Below are 16,418 nucleotides of genomic sequence, written 5' to 3' on the forward strand. Positions count from 1 at the left end.
GTTTAAATAAACAACAACACTAAAGCTATTCTGTTATACCTGTATGTAAAAAATACACTGCACCCAAAATATTTTATAGTTCAGCAACACTGATCAATCTAATAAACCTAAACCTACTCAATCCTCCCTATTCTGGTATTTTAAAGAGTACTTAGCAGAAATATTAAGCAACCAAACTAATAGGGTTGCAACTCCCAGCAAAGAAAATGGGGAACCACCCCCCACCCTCCACTTCATGATGCTTAATTGACGTAATCAACTTTAATTTGATGCAGTGTGGGGGAAAAAATGCACAGAAAGAAATTATTTTTCAAGAATAATTAAATAGATTCAACATCTTTCTTCAACAGAATTGCAGACTGCACAGATGGTATCTACCCAAAGGAAAAAGTACTATAGCTTACTAGGGTATATTAGACTTAATAGTTACTATATACAGTAATGGACTTCTATACATTTTACATCAGATTAAAACTTTGGGTGTAAGAGTCAGATAATTATTTCTTAAAAGCTAGACATTTTAAATGAGAATAAGAAAGAAAAGTATGTCTTTGTGCCCCCTTTTCCCTGTTCATGCCCTATCGGCCCCCCTGGCTAAACTTTGCTAGATCCGCCCCTGCACAGTTACCAGCCGTCAGCTACGTAGAAAAAGATCCTGGTGTACAAAGTAATATTAAATAAATTCTAACAACAGGTTATCAAGCTTAAACGTGCTGCTGTTGTTCAGCCTCTGGTTTCCTCTTTCTGGTGCGAAGTGGGCAAAAACAAAGAAGAGAGACAAAGAAGAGAGTCCTACTGCCTTTTAAAAAAAGGCAGTAGGACAAAGGTCAGAGCCTCTCTTAGAGAACTAAAGAGCCACAGAGCTGAGATCCTGTGTTCAGGCCACCAGAGATCAGTTTTATTTAACAAAGTTTCTACTACAATATGTACAAATGTATTAAAACAGCAAACCTATGTGCAAAAGATGTGCTATTTAAAACCACATCATGTCATTTTATCACATGTCATGTTTCTTCTAAGCTTCTCAAAAATATTAGTCAGTTTTGTCTTTGTCTGCCTTCATTTTTCTATTTTCATGTGCACCGGAGTGCTCCTGTAGTTGAGGGGCTCCAAGTGTTGGAGTGTGTCACTGTTACACCACGATGGTGCAGAAAAAGTCGGCCACAGTGGCTGCCTCAAATCTCTTCAGACTCTTCTGTCTGGGCGGGTAAGAGGCCAACCCCTCTAGGGCGGGCCGGGCCTGTCGCTGGTCGTCACTCGGATTAGATAGCGGCTGGCCAGCTGCAGGTTCCACTGGTGTTTGGCGAGGATCTTGACGCAGTCCTCTCTGGAGCAGAGGCTCAGCGAGTACAGCTGCTCCATCTGCAGAGAGAAACAAGAGGAGCAAGTTCAGAAGGAGAAACAACCCACACTGTGGGTATGGAAGCAGCAGTAAGCTGCATATAACATGTACACAGACTGCAGATTTCCTCTCTTTAACTACTTGATGGTAAGTTTATAGTTAATAAGTATTTCTTTAACATGCATGAACAAGCCTGTAAAGCACAGCTGGATTTCCTGGTAGGGCTACTCTGGACACGGATTTACTGTTGGTTACATATTAAACTCACCACTGTGCTGCCCTGTGACGTCCTAGCATTAAGTGCACAAACCAGACGATAAATAGCTGCCATAATACAAAATCTATGGGACGAGCGACCTACTTCTGTGACCCATGTATTGTACCAATCTGTTTCTGAATTCCTCTTTTGTAGTCTTGAGATAAGCATTTACGCTGTCACCACGTTGGTTGCAAAAAAGCTGATGTGATGAGGAAGGGTGGTTGCAAAACCATTGGCTAATGACCTCTTTTTTTTTTTTATTGCCATAACTAAAACAATAATGGTCCCGAGCTTTCAACTCGAGGACCTTCTGCAAAATTCATATCATGAGTTAGAAATATACCACCTGCCTTTATCTGCCACTAACAAAGTGCACAAAACAAGACTTGTGCTGTATTAATGTGCATATTTTGACTATTGTTTCTGTTTATGTGTATGTTGGATAAGCAGTATATGTTAACATTATTACATTTTCTCTTATATTGTACATATACTGCTTTGACTTCCCTTGATGGCCATTTATATTTTACATGTATAAACTGGATTCCTTTGGCTCATATTTTATCATTAGCTTCACAGAACAGGTACAGGCAAGTGCAATTAAAAAAAATAAATTTTAATTCGATGGTCTGACCTTTAGTTGCTGTTCAGCTCGTACTGGGTTCCAGTCATTTCGTTGAAGTGCGTTAAGAACCTCGTCCGTGGTCACGCCATGTACCGCCTCCATAATCTGAACAGAGCAATGAAAACAGCAGACAGTGAGCAGGAAAACTGGAATTACTACCACTTTAATAAAATTAAAGTGAAATACTAACATTTTATTTGTACTGTATAATCTGCAGATTCTGACGGAAATCTGCAACTATCCTTCGAAGCACCGCTCCTCTCTAAAACAGCATTAAGGATCATTTTTAGGCCATATGTGAATAACAAAATAACTTAAAGCAAAATTGGGAAACGTAAAGTCCAAAACAAGTCTTTATATTAAGGTCCATCAGTCAAACAATACTGTTTGCTCTGGGTCTGAACACAGTGCATTACATGCGGGCCGCTTTGAGGGTTCACACTAGAGCGCGTTTGCTGTCACATTTTATTTGTAGTGTGAACGAGCAGACAAAAAAAAAAATCGTATTTGATCAAAAAAATCGGAATTGAGCATTAAGACCTGCAGTGTGAACGTAGCCTTGGTTGCTAAAAAGCTGATGTGGACTTGAACTCGTTTTGCAACCACAGCTACCGCCATCTGTTGGCCTTCAGATATAATGCAGGTTTGAGACACTTGCACATTAGCAGAAGCTATGCCCATGTTTTATACTGTCTATGATTCAGCAATAGCCAGAAAATGAGTTTTGCACAATATATGATGTCACAGTGAAGTTGACCTTTGCTTTTTTTGAATATAAAATGTTTTCTTTTTTATACCATGCAACATTTTTCAGGTAACCATTCAGTAAAGGTCAGTAAAACCACGAACAGGTTTTTACTGACCTTCACTTTTTATCTAAATTCAGTTTTATCACTATAAAGGCATAAAAATCATGTTGATCTGTAGGAATCGCATCACTTGCCTGTGCAATGAGACCCTCTCTTGTGTTCTGAGGCCCTTTCTCCTGTTCTCTTATTCGCTCCCGATCTCTCTCCCTGCTGTCTGAGTACTCATCCAGCTGTGGGGTAGAGCGTGCCAGCTGGGCCATTTTGGCGAGGTTGGAACCCCCAACAACCTGCTGAGGCTGGGGTTGTGTCTGTATCAGAGCAGGGGGAACCATTTGCTGGCCTTGGTTAATCCTTTGGATTTTTCGAAGCACTTTCAGGTTGGGAGGTGGCGGTCGAGGAGGGGCAGCAATACTAGCCTCGCTCAGCCGACGAGGATCCTGTTGCATCACCGCACTGTGAGTCGGCATCACAGGAGGAAAGAGTTTTCCGTGCTGATCCACTCTGAACACCCCTACTGTATGAGCTCGGGGCCGATGTCCACCTAAGACTGATTCCAGGCTTCTAGTCATAGCTGAAGACGAAGAAAAATATTTTTTAATGTGTAAACACTATCAAGTAGATTACATTTATACACTAGTCAGTCAGTTGAGACAAAAAGCAGGGCAAGTGCTGCTTATTGCTCTTCAGAAAACCAACATATTGGTTCACACATTAATCATTTTCCCTTCATACATGCATTTCCTTAACTGCTAATTGAATTCAAGGTTGTGGTGGTGCTCGATCATCTACCAGCTATCACAGATCACCAGTCTCTAGAATCCCCAGTTAATCTAACATGCATGCATTCAACACAGTCCTCTTTGGACTGTGGGAGAAAGCAGTGGAAGTATCCAGAGTGAGCCCACAGAGGCACAAAGACAGTATCCAAACTCCACACAGCACTACCGTGATTCCGCATTCCAGCTCCTACCAAGCTTCCTGATTGAGCCACCAGGGGGCAGAGTTGCTAAACAAAAGGGAGCAATTTCTGGCTGACATGAATTTGAAGCTTTATGAAAGAAGTCTAAACTCTTAAGAGTTAAGATTGCATTTGCAAATAAATGAAAACATAATTGTACAAATATAATAACACATATATATGAAATGATCAAGTCTTGCCTTCAGCCTTGTAAAAAAAACCCCTGCAATATTAACATAATGACAGTCTATTCTATTTTTTATGCTGACTTTGTATTTCTCAGAGCTGTACCTGGTGGTTTTGATCACTACATTTTAAACCCACATGTATTCTTAGTTCCTACCTGCCATTTTCTGCAGATTGGATCCCTCCTTCTCCCTGCTGGGTCCTGACCTCCAGCCGCCACCAGCTCTGCACACATCACCACAGTAAACGCATTAGACTGACATCTTTAGTTTACAAAATATATTAACTAAAAACAGGAAACAGCTGAGTGCTGTGCTTATCATTGTACAATAAAACTCAGTGACTCAGGGACCTGAGATGGAAATGTACATTTATATTTTTTTCTTTCCATGACACAAAACTTGTCAGTTAGAATAACTCTGAGAGTTATCACTGAAACCTCTTTTTCACTGCCTTCTAGGACCTGATTTTGTATCTGGTCAACACATTATGAAGAAGCAACCACCCCAAAATTATTAAAGACTCAAAGATATTTAAAAAAAACAACGTTAGGGATGAGTGAATGAGGGTTATCACTGACTCGTCCTGGGTCTCAGGCGTTCCCCAGGAGCGCTCAGGGTTGACGTCTCCGTGCCCGGTGTGTTTCAAACTGCCCTTTACTGGGGTTGAGATGTAGCCACCAGGGTTAGGCCCGGAGCTGCCGGGGGACACTGCGGCAGCTGCAGCAGCAGCTGAGGGGAGTGATGGGACAGTGAGGCTTGCAGGAAACCAGCCGATGGCCAACGTCCTCTGGTTCTGCCCCCTCCACTCACTCAGCTCCAGACTGCAAGGAGAAAGGGAAAACAACTGGTTAATAAGGAAACGAATTTCCTACATGCCAAACAGAAGTCAGTAAAATAAATGACTTCCACTGAGAGTTGGGGTCCCAGTAGAATAAAAAAATCCCAGCATTTTATTTGTTTCTATCAGCTGGCACCGCACATAAAACACCAAAACAAGCCCACGAGGTAATTAACACATAATGCTGGCAATGACCTTGGACACTTACGTAGGTTACATCGCAGGCTCCCTGCAGAAATCTAAACGAGGCCTTCCACTGACATAAAGCTTCCCTCTAAAGTAGCTGAGAGTTATGTGTAATCAGCTTACTTGGTAGTCATTTACGATGAAAAAACAGTATAATGATTAGCACAATGATTATGCTTCCATTAAACAAAATCTAATAAATTCTGATAATGATGTAATATGAAACGCTCCATGGGATTACATTAACTACTCGCTTTGCTAAACAAAGTGAGGTTAAGTGAAACTGGACCATTACTCATTCTGTTTGCAGACGTCACAATAAACCCGTGGTAAACAAATAAATAAATAAAACTTAACTATACTACAAAGCACTATTGTTGCCTGGATACCATGTCACGGCAGTCTGTATCACGTAAGGAGTTACATTACATCAGTGGGCTTAACTTCCAGCATTGTCAGTCACTTCTGAAGAGAATACTTGCTGTGTGATAATCTTATTTAACTTTGGCCTTTCCCTGCATGACTACAATACCTTTATTTGTAGATTTTTGTGTCGGAAACAACAAACTTCATGAAGTTTTTCAGATTTATATTCAACCAGATTGGTGGAAGAAAAGACTAATCATGACGCAGGTAATACCAATAGACCCATCAGACGTGTTACGTAAAATAAAAACAACACAGGGAGGCGAGTTTCAAAGCTGCTCGACCTGTTCAGCAAAGGGAAATGCATTCGAGGACTCCCTAAGAGTGGAATGTCTCTTTAAGAGCGGGCTGGTTCAAATCCCCGTCTCATCTCAACAAAGGTCCATTGTGCAAGCTAAAGTTTTTCCTTTACTCCTCTTTTGTCCCACCCACCCACCTTTCGCTCACCCACCTGTGGTCGATGACAGTCACGAGGTCGTTGGGCAAAAGTGTGAGCTTTCTGGGTTCTGCAAATTCTCTTATTGCTTGCACCTCTCTGGGTTTAGCCTGTGGAGGAAGACAGGAAAGAATTGATGTGACATGCAGAAAAGTGCGGAGACTTTCAGGCATATTCGTGAGGCAAGAACAGCAATCTCTTCTTTGATTTTTTTTAAATGAAAAGGACAAGAAAAGCTTCAGACCTCCGCCACCATCGCGGTGAGCTGGGCAAAGCTGGGTCTGTCTGCAGGATTGCATGCCCAGGACTTTCGCATTACAGCGTATAGCTCCAGAGGGCAATCAGGTGGCTTCTCCAGGCGTTCGCCCTCCCGCTCTACCCGCCATAATATCTAGTTGAAGAGTGAATGTCAGTGATGCTAACACACTGAGTCATAGAGCATGCCAGAAAAACAAACAACATAAGGGCGGTGATACACATTCCAAACATGAATGACAAATACCTTGCTTGGCATGCACACAAATACAGAAAAAGCATGGCGTCAGTGTTCTGACAAGCGCTTACCTGCCGGCCCGACAGACCAAACCAAGGCTCTTCACAGTAGGTAAACATTTCCCAGAGAGTGACACCAAACATCCACACGTCTGAGGAAAGGGAGAAAGAGCCGATGCGAAGACTCTCTGGAGCACACCTGGAGAGAAGAGAGGCAGACAAACCAGAAGCAAAAGAAAGAGTTATTGGTGTTATTCGTGAGAATCTGTTGTGCCTTTAACAAGATTTCTAATTATTTCCCACTCAAGCTTCAAATTTCACCCAACTGCCCACCATGCAAACGGTATCCGTCTGTGTGCCGACATGATGTAGTGATCTTTCTCCTGGTTCAGGCCTCGCATCAGACCAAAGTCCCCAATCTTCACCATATCCTTGGATGCCAGCAGTACATTTCTTGCAGCCAGGTCCCTGTGGATGAATCTCCTACTCTCCAGGTACTCCATGCCTGACACAATCTGCATAGCAAAGAGCCAAAGGCGGACCAGAGAGAACTCATACTGACGTGCACGCAGGGTGTCGTAAAGTGAGCCCAAGGCGGCCAGCTCTGTTACCTAGATAAAAAGAATAAAAATGATTTTTAAAAGAAATCTGGCTCCTACAAAACATAGTAGTTTGAATAGATCAACGAACTGTTTCTAGTTTACCATCTTGAGGGGCTGTGTGAGCACCACACCATAGAGTCGTATGATGTTGGGGTGGTCTAAAGATTGCATGACGGTTACTTCTTGAAGAAAGTCTTTCAGTGTGTCCGCCTGCCTCGACATACTGCTCCTCAGAGATTTAACTGCCACAGCCAACTGAGGAGAGGAAGGGGGTAAAGACAGATGCTCAGTTTTAATCAGGCATACAGACCGACACCTCACTTTAACAAGCCAAAGGGAGGCAGCAAGGGTGTGTACACGCCTACTGTCCCAGGGTATAATCATAAAAAAAGAACATGAAAGGTAAACGGTGCTACCCTAAAGTCACCTGCTGGTATTTTCTTTCTTTCTTTTTTTGTTTTTTTAGCAATGGCTAACAATATCTAGGGTGTAAGGATGGAAGTATAAGTTATCAGCCAACCTTAGCAAGTTTGGTTTGCAAGGTGCAATCAGGTGGCAAAAAAGTTAAGCTTATACACAAGGGCTATAAACTGCAGTTCCTCTAAGGATCCCCCCCGCCCACACACACACACACACACACACACACACAACAGTCAATCATTTCCCTTTATAACGGTGGCACAGAGGGTGATTTGTTTTTTTTAAACTCACGAATTTATACATCATTAAGGTTTAAACTGAGGAGTATGGCTTCTCTGACTGACAAGCACATGTTTACTCTGGCAGCTATAGCTATCCGCTATGAGCAAACTTTGACCTTCACAGAGTCATTTTTGGAGCACTTTTAATTTAGCTTCCTGACTAATAACACGGAATGCTATGTGATTAATTATACTAACAGTCTGCTAAAGAAGTATGTGCTCCAGTTTTTTGTGAGTGTACTATGTGAGTTATACTTTAGTCAGTGGATGTACCTTGCTAACCAAGCTTGCTAGCTTGATTAGCAAGGTAGCAAGCTTGTTGTTAGCTGACAGTTTAGCATTTCCGCTCTGTCATCCAAATATTGTCATCCATATAATTGGATTTAAGCACTCAAAGTACCCTCACATTTTTACAAGCACTTTTTCCCTCTGTGCTTAAAGACCTTGCACAACACAATTACATTCCAATGGATGAATTGGAGTGATGTTATGGTGATTATGTCCACCTTTTTGTAAACAGTCCTGTCCAAAACCATTTGCCAATAACAGTTTTTAAAACTCGTGGAATCTTCGTAAAAGCCAAAATGATTATTAAGATAAACTTTGTGCCACTGCCAAAAGTTTTGGTCTCGACTGCAGTTTCCGGTCTGAACAACATCTATAGAGAAAGTCCAGCAGATCTGTAAAACTGGTTCTCACTAGTGATGGGTCGGTCGCGAACGAAATGGCTCTTAAAGCCGGCTCCTTATCGCGAGCCGTGGGGTTTTTTTTCTCTCTCTCTCGCACTGTTTTTTCTGCTTCACTCAGCATGCGAGCGTTGTGCTTTACGCTGGGCAGAGGGGGGAGGGCGTTAGTTACACTCAGTAGCACAGTAGCAGAGCAAGAGGGAGAGAGAGAGAAAGAGAGCCAGGGACAACAACGTCACATTAGAAAGGTATAGTAATCATCCACAACTATTTTCAGTTGCAGATGATAAAGGATTCAGAAAGTTTATTCATGCAGGTCCATATGACAGAGAATATGCATGTTCTTTTTGTTTTCATATTTTAATTTATATTTAATTGTGTTGTGGTTTGCAGTGTTTTGTGTTGTTTCACTTTAAAATTTGTAAAAGGAAAAAGCTGAAAATTTAAATAGCTAAAAGGTGAAATGTGAATAGTTGATTTTTGTATTATATGATTTATTTATTACATTTTATGTGGAGTGAATAAATAAAAGTATATTTACAGTGGCCCCTACAGACAAAGCACATACAAACTTCAAATCACGTACAAACCCTGAAGCACGTACAAACTCCGAATCACATAAAAACTCAGAAGCACATAAAAACATAAAAACTCAAAACACGTACAAAAGACAACAGAAGTGCTCTAGGATGCTGGGCGCAGTGTTGAGCTTTTGTTACCTAGTGGCTACACAAGCCAGCAAGTACCAACGACTGGATTTGGTGTGTGGTAATAACAGGTAAATGAACTTGTTTTTAAAAAATTATTTGACTATATATGAATGCTTGTGTATAAATACACAAACAATACACATATGCTTTCATGCTTTCAATTGTGTAATTTAAGTGATCTAGGTAGCTCTGTTTTGGAAGTTCAGTTCATGCTAGAAATGTGTTTTGGAGTTTGTACGTGCTTTGTCTCTAGGGGCCACTGCATATATTTATATATAAACATATATAAATAAAACCACTTTTTTTACGTTAGTAATTCCTTTTGTGCATAATTTTATATTATTGTTAATAATAAATTAATTAAAGCAACAAAACAACCTGAAGAGCCGGTTCGAAGCTGAAAGAGTCGGCTCCTTTTAGTGAGCCGAACCGAAAGAGCCGGTTCTCTAAAAAGAGCTGGAAATCCCATCACTAGTTCTCACCACTCTTCCAGTGGGTGTATGCCACTCTCCCCTCTTCACCACCCCAAATGACCCAGAGCCCAGCCTCTCCGCCAGAATCAGCTCACTGTCTTGGATAAGACAAGGAAGAGCCCGGACACCGACTTCCTGGCCCTGTGCTTGACCACCTCCGGTTAACGGCTCCCCACTGAACACCTGTGTGCATCATAAAGTCAATAAAAATGACAAATTGAAAATCAGGCTTAAGAAATACAGTTAACACATAACACTCCATAACAAAGCTAATGCAAATTAAGTGTTTAAGTGTTTCGGACCTTTGGCACCCGTGACCACACGCGCACGCTCGACTTGAAGCGTTTTAGAGCGTCCCATAGTCTTCTTTGTCCTGCAAGAAAGAAAATACATACATGTTTCCATTTCCTGTGACTGTATATGAAATATTTTTAAATCAGCAGTTTCTCATTAAGTAATTGTTGCTTTCCTTATTCTACACCCTTCTGAAATGGTACACGCTAAATGAATAACTGTAAAATTTTCAAATAATAATTGATAATAAACCGATGCAATAGTTGCTGCTCTGTGTGACAATATGTTGAAAACTAAGTAGCGCTTGTATGTTAATAATCTTAGCTGTTATTAACCATATTAATTTAATCATGCAAACAAAGTGAATTCATTTGCATTAGAAAACATTTCTTATTATTTTAAATTAGGGGGAAGTCTGAGAGGCCACAAGATGTGGCTAAGAGAAAGATTTCTTTTGTGTTAGACTCTTTATGCAAACGGGTTTGAAATTCATCGATAAATAAGGCCTACACTGACTACTGCAGGTAAACAGGGGACAGTGCTTTTGTTTGAGGGCCACTTAAAGCCGTCTTTCTTTTGTGACTAACCATACCTCCATTACTGAGCCTAAGGGGAAATGTTTTCAGTCAGGGGGAGCGGTTCCTATTTATTTACACCGAGGATGAATGATCAGAGAAGATGATCAGGCTCACCAGGTTTGCTGATTCCTATCTGCTCCAGATCAGCCTCTTTGACGTAGCTGAAGTGCTCAATGCGAGTGATATTGAGGCCATCTCTGAGGCGCAGGTAAAACTTCTCCAGCTGGACTTCAGCTAGGAGTTGGTATAGCCATTGAGTGTCCTGGTCCATCACCATGACCTGGCTGACCTTCCTGTTGGGGTTATAGGTCAGAGGTTATAAGACAGTGGAGAGAATTTCTGGCCTGTTTTTCTTTCTCCTGGAAAATCTAATTTTGTTTTAGTCGATGGAAAATTCTTAATAGGACCAAAAATCCAGAGATCTGAGGATATCACACCAAAAGCTCACGTTTAGATCAAGTGGGAGAAAGGTCTTGGTAAGCTTTTAACAAAGAGCCAACTTTTCTTCAACGTTGCAGGAATCTTATAATGATCACCAACTTCACATTTGCTGAGATATATATATATATATATATATATATATATATATATATATATATATATATATATTCACATGTGGCTCACACTTTGTCAGATACACAAATCATGTCACAATGAAACATAGTAAGGGAAAACGTAATGGAAGATGCAGATAAGTGAAAATGAAACAAAGGTACCGCAAAAACATACCAGCATGACGTTGCATAGAAAAAGAAAAAGAAAAAGAAATAAATACTTGCGACCAAGGACTGTATCTAAAAGATGTACATGGCTTTTGAGTCTGAAGAGTGAAGCTGACGTGGAATGGTCTTCAACATTTGCATGTAGTAGGCTGTTATGTTGTAAGTTGTTTAGATGTTCTCGGGAAAAGAAAGACTACATTACTGCATAAAACACTGCTGGTCACATCTTCCTGATTGGACCGCTCAGTACACTTGACACAACAACGAAAAAGTATCTGTATTGGACTGTAGCTTGACAGTCTGCTGAACCGCCACTGCACCTGCCTCAAACAGGCTCTCCTCCACACTCGTCATTTACAAAGTGGTTTACAAACCCAAACATTACAGCTAACAGGTGGATTTCCTGTTTGAGTGCAGCTAGCAAACACTGAAGAACCATTTACTGCTTTAGAGACAGAGAGTGAACGTGAACAGCCTATCCTTGCTTTTTTAACAGAAAACTCTTTGCTTCAGCCAGGAGCAGCACAGAAATGACCCTTTTAACTGCTTTTTATTAGTTATTGTTCACTAGTTAGCTCATGTAAAATATTAGCAGCAACCAACCAACCCAGTGATGTCACGTTCTCTACTTAAACTAGATGGCGTTACACATGCTCTAAAAACTTCCATTTTAAATATTTATTTCTTAAATCCAGCTTCACAGACAGAGTCGGATCTGTGACATTCTCGAAAGCAGAGCTCCGTGGTGTAAATTAGCCTTTATACATGTAGTCTTTCATGTCTACTTTAATCCGGGGCTGACTTTTGATGCACACGTTGCCACCTTGTCCCTCAGTTTCTTAGTCACATCCAGTCTAGACTTCAAAATGGGACCTCATAAAAAGACAAGTTGACGCTTGTGCGTGACTAATTTTGAACCTCATAGGCAACGATCCTGGTGCTCTGTGAAAAACACAGTTGGAAACTTTAGCTTGTCTGAGGTTTAGGGGCACCAGTCTAACCGGATCCTGTTTGCACGGCATTTATGTAACTGCAGAAGTGATAATGTGCGTTGTAATAACGCTGAAACAGTTGCATGACTGTGACTGATATGAGGTCATATTTAAATTCAAATTTACCATCGTTAGTGCTGATAGTTTTGAAGCTCTTTGTGAGTGAAACAGAAGGAGTGTGTGAATTTGAATAACTTCCTCACTACAAGAAACGAAATGTTAAATGTCAGCAAATTCTTCTTTTATGAGCCATGCTGTTTAGTTCACTGGAAGACTGTACCACCATAAAACACTTGCTTATCACCAAACTAAGCCGAGCAGTAATGAGACAGGGAAGGCCTTCAACATTCCCCTGTCAGCTTATCTGAGTAAAAGAACAAAACAAAAACACGTAGACTTAGCAACTACTTAGTTTTCTTCATTCTAACAGCCATGCAAAGGGTGCAAGAGAGTACTAGCCTGGGCTTGCATTAAATTTTCTAGGGACAACTCCCAATTAAATGAGCACTTACTGCAAGTTCAAATCAACTCAATTCCCTGCAGATTAGTTAATTAGTGAAAGGACACACACACAAAAATGCACACCGGTGAACATTGTCTTTGTGTACACAGTGATGAATATTTAACTTGTCGCCCAGCTGCTGAAATCTCCTCTCAGTCTAATGGCACGTGAACCCAAGGAGTTCAGCTATGAAGTTAGCCTAATGTGGCTCAACGGTCACGTGTAGCACTCCCCCACCTTTAATCACACAGGCAGCTTTTTTTTCCTTCCCAACTTCAAATATCCAGTACAGGTGCATATGTTTGCACTGCAGCAACTTAAGAATGAATCAAGATGAAACCGACAAGGAAGTGCAGAGGAGGATTACTTTCCAAAGAAAGTGCATATTTTTAGTCGTGACTGAAATATTATAGTCCACAGACACTCTGATCTGTGATTGAAAGGGTGCAGGGTGTGCCTGTGAAAAAAGGACAGTATGTCCATTAAGAGATTTAATTTCTTACCTGGGCAAAAAAGCAGTAATTAGTTAGCATACTAATATGTACAGTGTGTAAGTAGACAAATAACTGGGGGAAAAAAAAAAAAAAGAGTACTCAGAGAAAAAAAGATAATGTAGTTTATGTGGCATTATATTAGTTGCCTTTCTGGATCTGCCATATAAATAGCTTGGCGGTTTAATTGTTAATAAGCTGTGTGCATCTATTTTAATACAATGATTATATATTTTGTAGCTGTATTGAAAACACAGCTGCCAAATAAATGTAAAACAATACTAAATAGTGGTGTATTTTATGTAGTGAAACACGCTGGCATAAAAGCAACATGTAAGTAAACTACACAGTACTTTAACAAAGACTTTAACTCTCAGAATTTGTTCTTAATTATTCTACAAAGGAATAAAAGGTACATTTAACACAGTTTCACATTTTTTATTATTATTATTATTAATAATAATAATAATAATAATAATAATAATAATAATAATAATAATAATAAGAAGAAGAAGAAGAAGAAGAAGAAGAAGAAGAAGAAGAATTAAAAAACAATTTCTGCAAACTTACTTATATTATTGAGTTCTTGTTAAAACGATTTAGTCGCCGGTTGGTGTCTCTCTCTCAGCCACAGACGCTTCGAGACAAGTGCTCCATGTTTGCGGTGAAACCTGTAACGACGTCGACGACGGTGCTTCGCTTCAAATCAAAGCTTCTGTCTGAGCCCGAAACCCGCTCTTCTTAAATCACCATGTGACAGATCCGGGGTGTTTTTACTCACAGGTTTGCCCGATATTATTGTGTTTCCCGGAGACAAGTGGATAAGTCATCTACCTGTAAGTCTTCGGGTTCCTTCCCCACCTCTTTCCTTTACCTCACTAGACCACACCCCTCCGTCACTCCTCTCACTTTGAACACGAGAGTAAACCTGTTAAGTCACTGAAAGTTTTAGAATAACCAAGTCAGGCTTCACCTCATGTGGTCTGAGTGATGTATATGTATTAATGTGTCAATCGCTGGGAAGCTCTTTATTTTACTTAATTTTATTGTAAAAAATAAATAGAGAAATAAATCAATAGCACATTTAAACCTGCTATATGAATACTTACTAAACAACATGATTTCATGTTTAAGTATAAATATTAAATCACTTGTAAGTATTTTTTAGACAGAAAATGTAATTATATAGTTACTATATTAAAATGACTTAAGTTGTAATACAGTGGTTTGAGCTAAACTAAAACTGTTTTCATTAAGTTTATTTGTATAAAACGATCTCTAAATAAAAACTAATATATAAGGGTCGACAGTTTAGTGAAGCTGATAAAGCAAAATAAAGTCTGTCTTATTTTAGTTAAAATATTAGCTCATTTATTTTAACGTTAGCTTTGAAGCTAATAGCTTTTCTTATGTGCACTTAAGAGCAGGTCAATTTATTGGCAGATAAACATTAGGCAGCTAAAACTGCTTAAAGTTTCAGGACAGTGTACGTTGCTTAAACAGTTCTAGCTGATGTTGATTGTAATAATTATAATAAATATAATCATTCCACATTGAACATATGTTGCCTGTATATAACTTAATTCTCTCAAAATCAATTCGTTCTGTAAAAATGAAGATGTTTTTGATGACCACCAGGACTGTGTGAACCTGTTAGCAAATACTGCTAAAGTTTATGTAAAACTTTATTTTTAATTTAAAATGTTTTGTGGGTTACCACTGCAGTAACTAACACGTGTTTTTGCACTGGTAAAAACCAACAAACTATGTGGTCACTTTGTAAATACATATTAATAAAAAAGCAACGTGTGTTGTCTTACACATACATGTACTGCTTGTAATGTGATTACTTTTGATCAGACATTGACTATAGCTTGAAAAGAAGATAAATATTCTTTTTTGGTAAAGAGTTTGTAAACAACCAAGTTTTTGTCACTACTGAGGATATTAAGAATCACAAGATGAATTATCCATACATGTATGTGCCATACACGATAAAGCGCCATAGGCCTGGCAAAAACTGCTAGGCTAGATGTTTGCTGTGAATAATAATAATTATTATAATGATAATGGAAATAATATAAAAATATAAAAAAGACAAATTTCAAAAAGATTAGAAGGTTTAATTAATATGTCGTTAATTTACTTTTAGTTTGAATCTCTGACTGTGTTACTGAATGTTTTACTTGTCTTGATCAGGAAATGACCATACTGAATCATAACACTGCTGCACGTGAATAGTGTTGTGATTAATTTAAGTTAATGAATACTAGAGTACAAACTGTTACTACAGTCTGATTAACACCATTGTGTTACTCTCAAGACTGAGCATGGATGAAACCTGCTATTAGGTTTGAGTCATATGAAGTGTCACAGATGGTTTTCTGTTTCAGTCTTTCTTTCTTCCGTGCCTGTTGTTGCTGAACCAGTTTGACAAGATTTTTAGCCTCTCAAGTTGCATTTGAATGCAAAGCAGGCAGCACAGATAGAACTTTGCACTTCCTGGTACAGTCTCTCCTACTTTACTCCTCTCTGCCAGCCTGCCTCGGTTATACAACCCTGACAGTAGACCAGCCTATCATAGGACTGTGCACACATGATCACCCTAAAAGTAATCTGTTACCACTTCTTTCAAGCGCTTCCAGCTCGGCTACGGCTTAACAGACACAACAGGCTTGTGATGACTTAGACCTCTTTCAGGAATATGCTTGGTTTTTTTTTTCTGTCATTAGCTTCAGACAAACAATAGAAACATTACGACATAATGAGATGACAAATTATGGTGTCATAACATTTCTTAAGTTATGCAGGACAATAATAACCCATTACACACGTATTTAGACAGAAATGTGTTGTTTCCAGCAAGTGATGACAGGCTAGAGGCTGACAGGAAGTGTGTGTGGATATATCCTTTATATATTTAGAAATGCACCATGGGGGGGGGCTTAGGGTGAAACAGCATTTCGGTACACTGTATACTGTGTATACTACTGTATTGACAATAAAGCTCTTGAATCTTGAATCTTGAGAGATGTTTCCTACTCTCCTAAATCTCATGGTTTTCTGTTACACTGGGCATAACTCTCATTTATACGACGCAAGCTTAGC

The 16,418-nt window shown here is 39.6% G+C and overlaps 1 protein-coding gene across 1 annotated transcript; it reads right to left on the reverse strand.

The window, feature by feature from the left end:
- Positions 1–470: 470 nt before the first annotated feature.
- Positions 471–14,161, reverse strand: tnk1 (tyrosine kinase, non-receptor, 1). Its single transcript, XM_087839349.1, has 14 exons — positions 13,881–14,161; positions 10,718–10,896; positions 10,034–10,104; positions 9,741–9,914; positions 7,264–7,416; positions 6,893–7,170; positions 6,632–6,758; positions 6,312–6,458; positions 6,083–6,177; positions 4,760–5,002; positions 4,337–4,404; positions 3,170–3,606; positions 2,236–2,331; positions 471–1,362 (listed from the first exon to the last, which is right to left on the reverse strand). The coding sequence occupies exons 2-14, from the start codon at positions 10,878–10,880 to the stop codon at positions 1,225–1,227; spliced, it is 2,190 nt and encodes a 729-aa protein (XP_087695475.1). The 5' UTR covers positions 10,881–10,896; positions 13,881–14,161; the 3' UTR covers positions 471–1,224.
- Between the last annotated feature and the right edge of the window lie 2,257 nt (positions 14,162–16,418).

Source organism: Neolamprologus brichardi, chromosome 3 (assembly GCF_056152115.1).
Source record: "Neolamprologus brichardi isolate AB-2024 chromosome 3, ASM5615211v1, whole genome shotgun sequence".
Lineage (NCBI taxonomy): Eukaryota > Metazoa > Chordata > Actinopteri > Cichliformes > Cichlidae > Neolamprologus > Neolamprologus brichardi.

Coding starts and splice junctions, on each gene's coding strand:
- tnk1 (XM_087839349.1), bottom strand. CDS start 10,880: ATGGTGATGGACCAGGACACTCAATGGCTATACCAACTCCTAGCTGAA. Junction 7,171..7,263: donor TCACACAGCCCCTCAAGATG/GTAAACTAGAAA, acceptor CTTTTTATCTAG/GTAACAGAGCTGGCCGCCTT. Junction 5,003..6,082: donor GTGACTGTCATCGACCACAG/GTGGGTGAGCGA, acceptor TTCTCCTTGCAG/TCTGGAGCTGAGTGAGTGGA.